At 45.0% G+C, this 16045-nt stretch overlaps 1 protein-coding gene across 1 annotated transcript in view; it reads left to right on the top strand.

The window, feature by feature from the left end:
* Positions 1-2230: 2230 nt before the first annotated feature.
* LOC135056654 (alpha-2-macroglobulin-like) overlaps positions 2231-16045 on the top strand; it is a 222886-nt gene continuing 209071 nt past the window's right edge. Inside the window, exons 1-4 of the mRNA XM_063962100.1 lie at positions 2231-2313; positions 5803-5986; positions 8866-9025; positions 9901-9953. Coding sequence (XP_063818170.1) covers positions 2246-2313; positions 5803-5986; positions 8866-9025; positions 9901-9953 — 465 coding nt within the window. The 5' untranslated portion in view covers positions 2231-2245. The remainder of the gene's footprint in view (positions 2314-5802; positions 5987-8865; positions 9026-9900; positions 9954-16045) is intronic.

Genomic DNA, 16045 nt, shown 5'->3' with positions numbered 1-16045 from the left:
AGTAAGTCACAACACGTATCTCGCAGTTTCAGATGTGTAGTGCTTACAGCTATAGTATGTCATTTTTAGGATTCAGTTGTACAGACAGACACTATTTAACATTGTTTGAAACGAGTCCATAGTAAATCATCTAGAACTGTGCCTACAAAGCATTATCTGTGTACTGTACATTGGTCCAAGTTCATTAACACAGCCTGCATACAAGATAAGAGGTCATATGTTGAAATGCGGCTATTCAGCCAAGCGTCTCTCCCCATCCATAAGTTTAATGTGCTCAGGCACCTCCAGATGAGGGGGTGGCAGAATATATATAGGATGACAGAGGGACATTTTCAATGGAGGTGACTTTTCGGCCAGCATGCAAGTAAGGGGGAGGAGCTTTAAATGCCAGCCATGGGACCATAACAAAGTTTTCTTAATAAAGGTACTCAGAAACAGCGTCTATTCAGTGGCGACAGGAGGAGAGGGGGCATGCCGCCACAGTGATGATAATGGGTCGTGGCTAGCAATCGCGGGCGTTCCCGGGAAGCCATGCCCCTTTTTCTTAGACCACGCCCCCTTTTTGGGAGAGCGCGCAGCTTTGCCGTGCGTCTGTCCCTCTTAAGCTATAGACAAAGTTTGGAGGTATGAAGTAAGTCACAACACATATCTCTCAGTTTCAGATGTGTAGTGCTTACAGCTACAGTATGTCATTTTTAAGCAGGCAGAGATCCGCATAGGCTCGAAGCCACATAAACTCCCTGAATTTTTCTGACATGTGTTGAGGATAGGCAGGGCTAGCCTTAGTGATTGACAGTGGTGGTCAGGTGACAGATGGGTGCCTATTAGGGACAGGTAGGATGAGTATGCACAGGGGTATATAGTTCAGGGTTTTGGCAGCCATCTTCCTCTTGCCAGTTTTTCTTGGATGCCCTCCCACCCTCCCTATAAGGTTGCTTGAGGCTCGCTTTTCGGGCCTCTAATTCCATTTCTCAGCAGGCTTTGATAGCCAGATTGGCGGAAAGTCGCTACCTGCCAGCGGTCAAATAGTTACATAAGTGGTCACTGTGGGGCACCCCCTTTTGAATGAACAGCGAGTATGCCCTCCCCTTGCGGGTGGACTACGGATGTTCCCGTGCGGGTTCGTCCACGGCTCTGCTAAAGTAAGGGGGGTGATCCTGCGCAGTGCAGGTTATGTTAAGGAGGCGGTTGTGAGGCCCCTCCTATGTTATGGTTTATTATAGTTGACTGGTGCTGGTGAGTTGGTAGCGCCTTTTTCTTGCCATCCTCCAATATTCTTAGTTTAAACGACAGGTCACCAAACAATAAATATCTGTTTGACCTTTTAAATCTAGCAGTTGGTGTCCGTGTGTTTATTTCTTAGTGATAAGCTAGCTAGTTATAAATGTTAAGTTCGTCGGAATAAAGTCATGGGTGATTTATGATTCAGTTGTACAGACAGATACTATTTAACATTGGCCCTCATTCCGAGTTGTTCGCTCGCAAGCTGCTTTTAGCAGCTTTACACAAGCTAAGTCGCCGCCTACTGGAAGTGAATCTTAGCTTCTTATAATTGCGAAGGAAAGATTCTCAAAATTGCGATTACACACCTCTTAGCAGTTTCTGAGTAGCTCCAGACTTACTCGGCATCTGCGATCAGTTCAGTGCTTGTCGTTCCTGGTTTGACGTCACAAACACACCCAGCGTTCGCCCAGACACTCCCCCGTTTCTCCAGCCACTCCCGCGTTTTTCCCAGAAACGGTAGCGTTTTTTCACACACTCCCATAAAACGGCCTGTTTCCGCCCAGAAACACCCACTTCCTGTCAATCACACTCCGATCGCCTGAACGAAGAAAAAGACGTGAGTAAAATACCTAACTGCATAGCAAATTTACTTGGCGCAGTCGCAGTGCGAACATTGCGCATGCGCACTAAGCGGAAAATCGCTGCGATGCGAAAAAATTTAACGAGCGAACAACTCGGAATGACCACCCTTGTTTGAAACTAGTCCATAGTAAATCATCTAGAAACCTGCTTACAACGCATTATCTGTTCTGTGTACTGTATATGTTGGTTTAAGTTCATTAACACAGCCTGCATACAAGATAAGAGGTCATATGTTGAAATGCGGCTATTCAGCCAAGCGTCTCTCCCCACCCATAAGTTTAATGTGCTCAGGCACCTCCAGATGAGGGGGTGGCAGAATATATATATATATATAGGATGACAGAGGGACATTTTCAGTGGAGGTGACTTTCCGGCCAGCATGCAGCTTCTCCTGGTGTCCGTCTGCCTGGCCTTATTCTGCTCAGCACTTACATCAGCATCAGACCCGTAAGAGAGTTATTTTTGGGAATGTATTACAGGTTAAGTCTCCCATATCCAAAATGCTTGGGACTAGAAGTATGTAGGATATTAGATTATTTTGTATTTTGGAATATTTGCATACCATAATGATATTTCTTGGGGAAAGGACACAAGTCTACACACAGAATACATTTAGGTTTCATGTATATATACCTTATACACACTGGCGTATCTTTAATGGGTGCAGTGTGTGTGGTGCACATGGGCCCCTGAGTTTAGAGGAGGCCCCCACCACACACGCTGCGCACATTTTTTAACACTTGCCTCTCCGGAATCCTGCGCCGATGTCAGCAGCACTGTGTAATCACCGTGAAAATGGCACAGCAGACATTTTCACAGTGTCCTGCACATGCGCAGTAGAGATATCACTTGGAAAATGGGCGCTGCACCATTTTCCCGGTGTTCTGCGCATGCGCAGTAGAGTCTGAGACCTCTAGTGCTCAGATTCTCCAGCATTTCCAGCTGAGAGGAGGGGGCCCGAACAGAGGAGGCTGCACACCGGCCTCTTCCTCTCTTAAACAGCTCCTGCTTATACGTATAGGGAGTCATTCTGATCCGATCGCACGCTGCAGTTTTTCGCAGCGTAGCGATCGGGTCAGAACCGCGCATGCGCAGGCGCCACAGTGCACCGGCGGGACGGGGCGAAACGGCGGTGTTTGGCCGCCGTTTCGTGGGCGCGGTCCGGCCAACGCAGGCGTGACCGGACTGTGCAGGGAGTGGCCCACAGCGGCTGCGTGACGTCACACGCAGCCGCTGCGGGCCAGGGAGCGATGAGTAGCTCCTCGCCAGCATGCTAAAGCTGCGCTGGCCGGGAGCTACTCTTAAAGTGCACTTCTGCGGGGGCGGGGGGGGGCGGCACTGACATGCGGGGCAAAATAGCCCTGTGCTGGGCGTACCCCCGCATGTCTGAGTTCATGATCGTAGCTGTGCTAAATTTAGCACAGCTACGATCAACTCGGGATGACCCCCTTAGCCTGTTAGACCATATTTGTAATAACTAGGTGCATTAAACAAAATTTGTGTGCTTTGAGCCACGGGGGTGTATTAAGAGAGGAGGGGGCTCGTGTGCAGTCTCCCTCTGGGCCCCCTCCTCTCTAGCCAGCAGCACAGTAGTTTCTGAGCACATCGGGGGTGGCGGTTTGGTACTCAAACCCCCCCCTGCATGCGCCACTGGTACTATTGTTTTTTACTCTCTATTCATGTAATTGACACTGTACAGAATAACTTATATTGTTCTGTGACCAATATAAATGTGTTAAATAAGGGTCCCTCAGTATGGCTACTTTACTTGAGAGTTTAAATAATTGTAACGCTATAATAAACATTAATTCTAGAAGAATAGTAGTAAAGATCAATGTTGTTCATTATATTCACTTATAACAGTTTATCTTCTAATTAATGAACTATCAATCAGAGTATAATTCTTGCTCTATAAATGTTCATAATAAGAACTATGGAGTATTTCCATTTACAGCTGCTTAGGTAACTGAGTTTAAAACAATACTGATAAATGGAATTGTCTGTTATAGTTATACCCCTTTCTGACATACTGTAAAACCCAGGCTTCAACCTGGCTCGGTCCTGGGACACTGAGCATGGGCTGAAGCCGGGGCTTTCTGACAAAATCCCAGTTCATACATGGGTGATGACCCGGGTTATTCCCAGGTCGTCCCCCTTCACAGCGGGCACGGGTCTACCAGGGATCTGGGTCTTCCGGCTTACAGTGGGTGCTTGAAGATGATGTCATCTCCAAATGCTATTGTTCCCCGCCAATCAGCTTCTTTTAGACATGACCCAGGACCCCAAGACCCATGTCATACCTTTCAGACAGGAGCCGTGGCACTGACCGGGGTTGCTAATTTGGGAATAACTCTGGTCGACTGAATGTTAACAGGACCCGGAACTCTCAACCCGGGTAGACCCTTTCAAACATAATCTGGTACTGGGTTTTGATGTACAGTATGTCAGAAAGGGGTATTAGTAACAGACAATGTAAAATTCTTAGTTGTTACTTTGGGGGTAATTCAGATGTGGTTGGAGTTGCTTTGCGCATGCGAGAATGGGTTCTGCAACGTCGGGAGCATTCTGGCATTACACTGTCAGTGACTGACGGTCTGATGCAACTTGGGAGCGGGGTGGGGGGGTTGATGGCTTCTGTTTCTACAAATGGAAGGATATTGCTGCCATTTAGGGGGAGGGGGAGGTCAGGAGCTCCATCAAGGGATGGAGATTTCCTTGTCTCTTGGTAGGTATTATGAGGGTTGACTTTCTGAAATCCATGAGTCACGCCATGGCCGATGGTGCCGAGGAAGATCCAACACTGCATCCCAGGACACAGTACAGATCAGTAATGTAGCAGGAGGCATGATGCCTCTTGCTACATTACCACATTAGAGCAACAGATAAAGCTACTCCATCCATATCTTAATAAGCCCCCTTGTGCTCAGATGTGTCCTCCTTATTACAAGAACCTTAAGAGAGGGTAAATAACACTGGTATTGCGCACATAGGGGGAGATTTATTACAGCTTGGAGAGAGATAAAGTGGAGAGAGCTAAAGTACCAGCCAATCAGACCTGAACTGACATTTTTTATACACTGCCTATAAAATGAAAGGAGCTGATTGGTTGGTACTTTATCTCTTTCCACTTTATCTCTCTCCAAGTTTGATAAATCTTCCCCATAGTGCCAGCTTGATTGTCAGCTGTGCATAACAGGATATTAACAGGCAATCAGAAAAATAAGGTACTTGCATATGGCATCTAAAGCTGAATTACAATATATAAATGTGAGTGTTATAGAGCAGTGCATCATATGGGGGTATATGTAATAGGGTCCGAGTTTGCTGGGGTGCGGGATGTCAGCAGAGAATGGTCGTATTTTTAAAGCAGCAATAATTTACTAGGCAAAATCATCCTGCCACATTACTGGGCAGCTTGTCCCCACCCCCCAGGCAAACCAGTCCCGCGGCCACACAATTAAGGAGGTATCCCCAAGCAATCCAGCCCTCCGCAGACACACTGCTGTGCAGTTCCCCCCTGCACCAGGCTGTTGTGACTGTCTCTCCTAGCCTGACTGTCTCCAAACTCTGGCTGCTGTCTGATAAGAGGGTCTATGCAGCTTTGGAGGGGTAGTGATGTGGCCATAGGGTGGCGGGGATTGTTTTCCCTGGGAAGGGTGGGCTGTGTTGGGGTGGTTGCCTGTGGGTATCCCCTTAGCTGTGTGGTTGTGGGGGTCGTTTGACCGGGACGTTGCTCTTTAATGTGGCCACGGGGGGGAGGATGTTGCAAGCCCCTTCCCAGGAAGCCACACCCTTTCCCCGTGAAACCACACCCATGTATTTTTGGATTTTTTTTTTTTTATCTTCATAAATTGCTTTAGCTGTGTTCCCCATTTCATTGTTGTCTGCAGTGTCTCATTATTTTCCTTGTTCTTTCTGTGTATTGCGCTCATGTAGGCACTATGTGATCACAGCTCCTTCACATTCAGTGGAGGGATCCACCCAGAAAGTCTGTGTGACCTTCCTTGGTCTGGATGGGCCGGTTGACTTCAAACTGGACCTGCATAAAGATGAACACACTCATGTCATTGCTGAGCACAAAGTAGACACCCCGGATTACTCTCACTGTTTCCCCTTCCAGGTGAGAGCACATTTCTAGCATTTAATGTGTTTGTCAACTAAAATTCCTCCAGAATGTTATTGTGAAATTCTTAACTTATCATGAACATTATGACTGAGTAATGCAAATAAGCACACAGGAACGCAGGAGATATTAGTAATAAAAAAGGGAAACGATACTCAACTAAGTGCCAGCTACAGTAGCTTCCAAATGGAAGATGCCTAACTCTCCCAGATATACTGCTGCAGGTTATACAGTCTATATATGATACAGAAAAAATCTCAGCAAACACCCATAATACCCATGATAGCTTCAAGAAGACCTGGGTGTAGATTTACTTAAGGATGGGCTTGGCGGCATTTTCAACATGTCGTCCATCGATGACGATTTTTACCCTTTATACCGTTAAATTTACTAATCTTCAGATTGGATGGTCATTTTAAATCTGCTGGTGTTGTGCGGGGGATTTAACATGACAAATCCGCCAGCAATTTGGTCAAACAACCAGTATTTTGCTCCAAACCGCTGTAAAACCCACCGAAATACTGCTGCAAAGCTGGTGCAATTGTTTGGCAATCAAGCAGAGAGGACTTCCAATACACTTTTAATTAAGTCAATTACTGTATGTATCTTTCAAGGAGTGAATAACATTTAAAATACTCCAATAGAGGTAATAATATTCTTTTAATTCAATTGGGTACACAAATATATATATATTTCGATTAAGGGAGCAATAGTATGAATTAATTAAATAAAAGAGACAATTACGATTATTTCTTACATGGGGGGGGTTTGAAGGGTCACATTTATTATTTTATGATGTAGACACCATTTATAGAGCCATAAAATAGTAATTGTTACCCATCATAAATATGTATATATATATTTTAAAACCAATTAACAATTAATATTGTACCTTTAAAATAAATAATACATAATAATTTTCAAATTGAACAACACATTGTGATTGCCTTCATTAAATCCCCTTATGTTTTTGAACTAATAACATTCACAACTGTCACTGTCCCCTGTTTCTGCTCAAAGCCTCTGTACCCCTGACATTCTCCATCATCCCCTTTCTTTTCATCCCCTTATTTATACCTGATGTACTATAATTTGCTATTGCACTGTTGCTATTTCTCTTACACTTATTATATTGAATAAAAAGGGACACTATTTGTTCCTACAGAGGATATATGTGAAACTTGTGGTATATTACTAAAATGACTCGGTGCGCTATCGATGCACTAGAAAGAAAAATATTTTAAAAATAATGCATACAAAAATGTACTGTACAGTATATGGTCCAGATTCAGAGTCAGATGTGGAAGGATCTCGCAGATATCTGATAACAGCATACCCATCATACAAATGTGGGCAGTGATACAAACGGGATATTCAATTGTTTGAAAAGTCGGTTGAGTGTCAGTTTTTTCCTTTCTATTAGAAAGAAAAAAACAGACATCCAACTAACTTTTCAAACAATTGAATACCCCCTCATATCCCCCCCCCAAAAGAGTGAACAGCTCGATCCATCTATTGATGGATCTGTCTTTCATAAAATGGGCATTTCTGGGTGGCAAGTGTGTGGCTGCCATGTGATCACAGAGCAAATCAGCCTGTACCTAACCCTGTCCTTTCACTGTTGCAGCCTATCCCTCCAGTCCATGCAGAATGTCAACATTTTACTAGAGATGAGCGGGTTTTGTTCTCAGAGAACCGAACCCTACCAAACTGCACCATTCGAGTCCGGTTCCAAGCCAGGCTTGGGTTGTCCTGCCTGACTCGGAAACCAGAACGAGGCAAAACGTCATAATCCCACTGTCGGAATCTCGTGGGGTTTTGATTCCATATAAGGAGCTGCGCGTCGCCGCCATTTTCGCTCCGGCATTGGAGAATGTACAAAAAGAACGTGTCTCCATTCTCTCAGTGTCCGTGTCTTGTGCTGTATTTGTCCAGTCACAGTGGTTGTGTCCTCTTGCTGCCATATGTCCATTGCTGCTGTGTTGTGCTGCATCAGTGGTGGTGTATTGTGCTGCATCAGTCCACTGGTAGTGTCCTGTACATCAGCCATCAGTGATTCCAGTGACCAGACAGTCACAGTGGTTGTGTCCTCTTGCCGCCATATGTCCATTGCTGCTGAGTTGTGCTGCATCAGTTCAGTGGTGGTGTATTGTGCTGCATCAGTCCAGTGGTAGTGTCCTGTACATCAGCCATCAGTCATTCCAGTGACCAGGCAGTCACAGTGGTATACTCTGCAGCCATATGTCCACTGCTGCCGTATAATAATAATAATAATAATAATAATAATAACAACAACAAGTCCCTTACAGTGTTGCTGTGTTGTCCTGCATCAGACCAGTGGTAGTGTCCTGTGCACCAGCCATCAGTCATTCCAGTGACCAGGCAGTCACAGTGGTATACTCTGCAGCCATATGTCCACTGCTGCCGTATAATAATAAATTATAATAACAAGAAGTCCCTTACAGTGTGCTGTGTTGTGCTGCATCAGACCAGTGGTAGTGTTCTGTGCATCAGCCATCAGTCATTCCTGTGCCACATATTGTGTTATATAACTCCAGAAAAATAATCGAGAACAAAACTTTGGAGGATAAAATAGGGAAAGATCAAGAACCACTTCCTCCTAGTGGTACTCTACCCTCCTGCCCAGCCCACCACTGTAAGTGGGTAAGGAGGATGTTAAACTATTAATCCACAAAAATGAATAATACTTTAGTACATTACAAATAACTATACTTAATTTAAAGTATACACAACTCAGTAGTCAGTAAAGTGAGCTACATTACTTAAAATCCAAACTATTCAGATCTCCCAGACATGCAAAAAGCCCCAATTGTCCAAACAGTGATGACTTAGAATGATCCCTTACTTCTCACCAGGTTCCTGCAGCAGCAGAAGACTTCTCGGTCTGGTCTCTCCACGCAGTTGTGCATGGGGAACACCTTAATGTCAATGAGACCAAGACGATTGTAATAATCAAAGGACATGATGCGTGTTACATCCAGACTGATAAAGCCACATACAAGCCGGGTGATACAGGTAGGACTAAACAGCATGGAATCACACAGCAGCTAATATTAAACAGTTGGGAAATGAAATAGACAAACAATGTACTTAACTATATTTTGAGATTTTGGAACTCATTGTCCTTTATTGTAGTATTTGGCCTTGAAATAAAAGACCAATATTGTACCAAAGAGCATCTCTAACTCTGACTTTCAATTCTACTAATCAGAGTTACCACCATACTGTAGATGTCAGTGTGACCTCAGTGCTCATTTGCTGACACAGGTACTTTGTTTCTTTTGCTGTGTGCAAATGTCTTATATCTCTTGTAAGCCATCTCCCGAGGCCTTTTACTAGTAAAAACAGGTGCATCCTTTCCTCTTCATCACTATGTTGCTTTTGTATTGTTGTATAGCCGTGACGTGCAGTCAGGGTAGCAGGAGAGGCAGAACTTCACCTGTCATACTCCCATAAACTCCATAGTTTTCCCTGTAAAAATTATTAGAATAATTTAATGAAGATATTTTTAACTTATTATATCTTTTTTATAAATTTTTCTTATCTTTCTATTACTCAAAACTCACCACCAAATTATATACTGTATGTGTGTGTGTGTGTGTGTGTGTAACTCAGGCTCTGATTCTAGCCAGTGCCTCCCCAGCCATTGACCTCACTGCACCTCACTGCTGTATAGACAATTGCAGGTAATGTGCCACATTCATATACAGTATCTCAGTTACTGTACTACCACTAGAAAAGTACCAAAAACTGTTCTGGATTAAAATTGTATTGTACAACCCTTAATGTGTTATGGATGAAGAATTGTGTTCATTTACATGATTATTTTCTTGACTAAAATACTGTAAGTATAGACACTTTACCTGATATTAATTATTTGATGATTTTAGTGAGGTTTCGGGTGATATCTGTGGACGCGGATTTCCATCCTGCACCAAAAACGGTGAGATTTATATTTTTTGCATCCCATTAAATTGCAAATAACAACTTGGTAACATGGGAATAATACACAAAGTGGAAAGCTGCTCAATCAGATTGTAATGTCACTCAGGTGCTAAAAGGGGAGGGGTAATTCTGTGTAGGAAAAAAAACTGTGTTCCCTAATGCACACCGAGTGAATAATATTTCTACATAATAATAGTCAGATAATACGGAGATCTTAGTTGCGTATATCTGCAGATATAGGGTTAAGCCCCCAGGCCGATCGACAAGGCTTCTCCGTCACTGGGGGTCCCTAATACTAGGTATGGGCCGGGGGTGCAGGACCCCACGATGTCGGCACAGGTCGGCCACCCCAGGTCAGCACACAGGTGAGAATTAATAAGGGTTAATAAGTAGAGATGAGCGGGTTCGGTTTCTTTGAATCCGAACCCGCACGAACTTCACTTTTTTTTCCACGGGTCCGAGCGACTCGGATCTTCCCGCCTTGCTCGGTTAACCCGAGCGCGCCCGAACGTCATCATGACGCTGTCGGATTCTCGCGAGGCTCGGATTCTATCGCGAGACTCGGATTCTATATAAGGAGCCGCGCGTCGCCGCCATTTTCACTCGTGCATTGAGATTGATAGGGAGAGGACGTGTCTGGCGTCCTCTCCATTAGAATAGAGATAGATAGATTAGATAGAGAGAGATTGTGCAGAGTCGCAGACAGAGTTAGTTTACCACAGTCAGTGACCAGTGCAGTTGCTAGTTAACTTTTATTTAATATAATATATCCGTTCACTTCTCTCTGCTATATCCGTTCTCTGCCTGAAAAAAAAAACGATACACAGCACAGTCAGTCACACAGTGTGACTCAGTCTGTGTGCACTCAGCTCAGCCCAGTGTGCTGCACAGTCATCAATGTATAAATTAAAAGCTTATAATTAATTGTGGGGGAGACTGGGGAGCACTGCAGGTTGTTAGCAGGAGCCAGGAGTACAATTATATTAATTAACAGTGCACACTTTTGCTGCAGGAGTGGTGACCAGTGCCTGACCACCAGTATAGTATTGTTGTATACTACTAATATCTCTTTAAATATCAACCAGTCTATATTAGCAGCAGACACAGTACAGTGCGGTAGTTCACGGCTGTGGCTACCTCTGTGTCGGCACACGGCAGGCAGTCCGTCCGACCAGAATTGTATTATTTATTATTATATACCTACCACCTAACCGTGGTTTTTTTTTCATTCTTTATACCGTCATAGTGTCATCCTAATTGTTACGAGTATACTACTATCTCTTTATCAACCAGTGTACAGTGCGGTAGTTCACGGCTGTGGCTACCTCTGTGTCGGCACACGGCAGGCAGTCCGTCCGACCAGAATTGTATTATTTATTATTATATACCTACCACCTAACCGTGGTTTTTTTTTCATTCTTTATACCGTCATAGTGTCATCCTAATTGTTACGAGTATACTACTATCTCTTTATCAACCAGTGTACAGTGCGGTAGTTCACGGCTGTGGCTACCTCTGTGTCGGCACACGGCAGGCAGTCCGTCCGACCAGAATTGTATTATTTATTATTATATACCTACCACCTAACCGTGTTTTTTTTTTCATTCTTTATACCGTCATAGTGTCATCCTAATTGTTACGAGTATACTACTATCTCTTTATCAACCAGTGTACAGTGCGGTAGTTCACGGCTGTGGCTACCTCTGTGTCGGCAGTCGGCAGGCAGTCCGTCCATCCATAATTGTATTATTATTATAATATATACCACCTAACCGTGGTTTTTTTTTCATTCTTTATACCGTCATAGTGTCATACTAGTTGTTACGAGTATACTACTATCTCTTTATCAACCAGTGTACAGTGCGGTAGTTCACGGCTGTGGCTACCTCTGTGTCGGCACACGGCAGGCAGTCCGTCCGACCAGAATTGTATTATTTATTATTATATACCTACCACCTAACCGTGGTTTTTTTTTCATTCTTTATACCGTCATAGTGTCATCCTAATTGTTACGAGTATACTACTATCTCTTTATCAACCAGTGTACAGTGCGGTAGTTCACGGCTGTGGCTACCTCTGTGTCGGCAGTCGGCAGGCAGTCCGTCCATCCATAATTGTATTATTATTATAATATATACCACCTAACCGTGGTTTTTTTTTCATTCTTTATACCGTCGTCATAGTGTCATACTAGTTGTTACGAGTATACTACTATCTCTTTATCAACCAGTGTACAGTGCGGTAGTTCACGGCTGTGGCTACCTCTGTGTCGGCAGTCGGCAGGCAGTCCGTCCATCCATAATTGTATTATTATTATAATATATACCACCTAACCGTGGTTTTTTTTTCATTCTTTATACCGTCGTCATAGTGTCATACTAGTTGTTACGAGTATACTACTATCTCTTTATCAACCAGTGTACAGTGCGGTAGTTCACGGCTGTGGCTACCTCTGTGTCGGCAGTCGGCAGGCAGTCCGTCCATCCATAATTGTATTATTATTATAATATATACCACCTAACCGTGGTTTTTTTTTCATTCTTTATACCGTCGTCATAGTGTCATACTAGTTGTTACGAGTATACTACTATCTCTTTATCAACCAGTGTACAGTGCGGTAGTTCACGGCTGTGGCTACCTCTGTGTCGGCAGTCGGCAGGCAGTCCGTCCATCCATAATTGTATTATTATTATAATATATACCACCTAACCGTGGTTTTTTTTTCATTCTTTATACCGTCGTCATAGTGTCATACTAGTTGTTACGAGTATACTACTATCTCTTTATCAACCAGTGTACAGTGCGGTAGTTCACGGCTGTGGCTACCTCTGTGTCGGCAGTCGGCAGGCAGTCCGTCCATCCATAATTGTATTATTATTATAATATATACCACCTAACCGTGGTTTTTTTTTCATTCTTTATACCGTCGTCATAGTGTCATACTAGTTGTTACGAGTATACTACTATCTCTTTATCAACCAGTGTACAGTGCGGTAGTTCACGGCTGTGGCTACCTCTGTGTCGGCAGTCGGCAGGCAGTCCGTCCATCCATAATTGTATTATTATTATAATATATACCACCTAACCGTGGTTTTTTTATACCACCTAACCGTGGCAGTCCGTCCATAATTGTATACTAGTATCCAATCCATCCATCTCCATTGTTTACCTGAGGTGCCTTTTAGTTCTGCCTATAAAATATGGAGAACAAAAAAGTTGAGGTTCCAAAATTAGGGAAAGATCAAGATCCACTTCCACCTCGTGCTGAAGCTGCTGCCACTAGTCATGGCCGAGACGATGAAATGCCAGCAACGTCGTCTGCCAAGGCCGATGCCCAATGTCATAGTACAGAGCATGTCAAATCCAAAACACCAAATATCAGAAAAAAAAGGACTCCAAAACCTAAAATAAAATTGTCGGAGGAGAAGCGTAAACTTGCCAATATGCCATTTACCACACGGAGTGGCAAGGAACGGCTGAGGCCCTGGCCTATGTTCATGGCTAGTGGTTCAGCTTCACATGAGGATGGAAGCACTCAGCCTCTCGCTAGAAAACTGAAAAGACTCAAGCTGGCAAAAGCACCGCAAAGAACTGTGCGTTCTTTGAAATCCCAAATCCACAAGGAGAGTCCAATTGTGTCGGTTGCGATGCCTGACCTTCCCAACACTGGACGTGAAGAGCATGCGCCTTCCACCATTTGCACGCCCCCTGCAAGTGCTGGAAGGAGCACCCGCAGTCCAGTTCCTGATAGTCAGATTGAAGATGTCAGTGTTGAAGTACACCAGGATGAGGAGGATATGGGTGTTGCTGGCGCTGGGGAGGAAATTGACCAGGAGGATTCTGATGGTGAGGTGGTTTGTTTAAGTCAGGCACCCGGGGAGACACCTGTTGTCCGTGGGAGGAATATGGCCGTTGACATGCCAGGTGAAAATACCAAAAAAATCAGCTCTTCGGTGTGGAGGTATTTCACCAGAAATGCGGACAACAGGTGTCAAGCCGTGTGTTCCCTTTGTCAAGCTGTAATAAGTAGGGGTAAGGACGTTAACCACCTCGGAACATCCTCCCTTATACGTCACCTGCAGCGCATTCATAATAAGTCAGTGACAAGTTCAAAAACTTTGGGTGACAGCGGAAGCAGTCCACTGACCAGTAAATCCCTTCCTCTTGTAACCAAGCTCACGCAAACCACCCCACCAACTCCCTCAGTGTCAATTTCCTCCTTCCCCAGGAATGCCAATAGTCCTGCAGGCCATGTCACTGGCAAGTCTGACGAGTCCTCTCCTGCCTGGGATTCCTCCGATGCATCCTTGCGTGTAACGCCTACTGCTGCTGGCGCTGCTGTTGTTGCCGCTGGGAGTCGATGGTCATCCCAGAGGGGAAGTCGTAAGCCCACTTGTACTACTTCCAGTAAGCAATTGACTGTTCAACAGTCCTTTGCGAGGAAGATGAAATATCACAGCAGTCATCCTACTGCAAAGCGGATAACTGAGGCCTTGGCATCCTGGGTGGTGAGAAACGTGGTTCCGGTATCCATCATTACTGCAGAGCCAACTAGAGACTTGTTGGAGGTACTGTGTCCCCGGTACCAAATACCATCTAGGTTCCATTTCTCTAGGCAGGCGATACCGAAAATGTACACAGACCTCAGAAAAAGAGTCACCAGTGTCCTAAAAAATGCAGCTGTACCCAATGTTCACTTAACCACGGACATGTGGACAAGTGGAGCAGGGCAGGGTCAGGACTATATGACTGTGACAGCCCACTGGGTAGATGTATGGACTCCCGCCGCAAGAACAGCAGCGGCGGCACCAGTAGCAGCATCTCGCAAACGCCAACTCTTTCCTAGGCAGGCTACGCTTTGTATCACCGCTTTCCAGAATACGCACACAGCTGAAAACCTCTTACGGCAACTGAGGAAGATCATCGCGGAATGGCTTACCCCAATTGGACTCTCCTGTGGATTTGTGGCATCGGACAACGCCAGCAATATTGTGTGTGCATTAAATCTGGGCCAATTCCAGCACGTCCCATGTTTTGCACATACCTTGAATTTGGTGGTGCAGAATTTTTTAAAAAACGACAGGGGCGTGCAAGAGATGCTGTCGGTGGCCAGAAGAATTGCGGGACACTTTCGGCGTACAGGCACCACGTACAGAAAACTGGAGCACCACCAAAAACTACTGAACCTGCCCTGCCATCATCTGAAGCAAGAAGTGGTAACGAGGTGGAATTCAACCCTCTATATGCTTCAGAGGTTGGAGGAGCAGCAAAAGGCCATTCAAGCCTATACAATTGAGCACGATATAGTAGGTGGAATGCACCTGTCTCAAGCGCAGTGGAGAATGATTTCAACGTTGTGCAAGGTTCTGCAACCTTTTGAACTTGCCACACGTGAAGTCAGTTCAGACACTGCCAGCCTGAGTCAGGTCATTCCCCTCATCAGGCTTTTGCAGAAGAAGCTGGAGGCATTGAAGGAGGAGCTAACACGGAGCGATTCCGCTAGGCATGTGGGACTTGTGGATGCAGCCCTTAATTCGCTTAACAAGGATTCACGGGTGGTCAATCTGTTGAAATCAGAGCACTACATTTTGGCCACCGTGCTCGATCCTAGATTTAAAGCCTACCTTGGATCTCTCTTTCCGGCAGACACAGGTCTGCTGGGGTTGAAAGACCTGCTGGTGACAAAATTGTCAAGTCAAGCGGAACGCGACCTGTCAACATCTCCTCCTTCACATTCTCCCGCAACTGGGGGTGCGAGGAAAAGGCTCAGAATTCCGAGCCCACCCGCTGGCGGTGATGCAGGGCAGTCTGGAGCGACTGCTGATGCTGACATCTGGTCCGGACTGAAGGACCTGACAACGATTACGGACATGTCGTCTACTGTCACTGCATATGATTCTCTCAACATTGATAGAATGGTGGAGGATTATATGAGTGACCGCATCCAAGTAGGCACGTCACACAGTCCGTACTTATACTGGCAGGAAAAAGAGGCAATTTGGAGGCCCTTGCACAAACTGGCTTTATTCTACCTAAGTTGCCCTCCCACAAGTGTGTACTCCGAAAGAGTGTTTAGTGCCGCCGCTCACC

Source organism: Pseudophryne corroboree, chromosome 3 (genome assembly GCF_028390025.1).
Source record: "Pseudophryne corroboree isolate aPseCor3 chromosome 3, aPseCor3.hap2, whole genome shotgun sequence".
Classification (NCBI taxonomy): domain Eukaryota; kingdom Metazoa; phylum Chordata; class Amphibia; order Anura; family Myobatrachidae; genus Pseudophryne; species Pseudophryne corroboree.
This window is presented reverse-complemented; position numbering and strand designations above follow the sequence as displayed.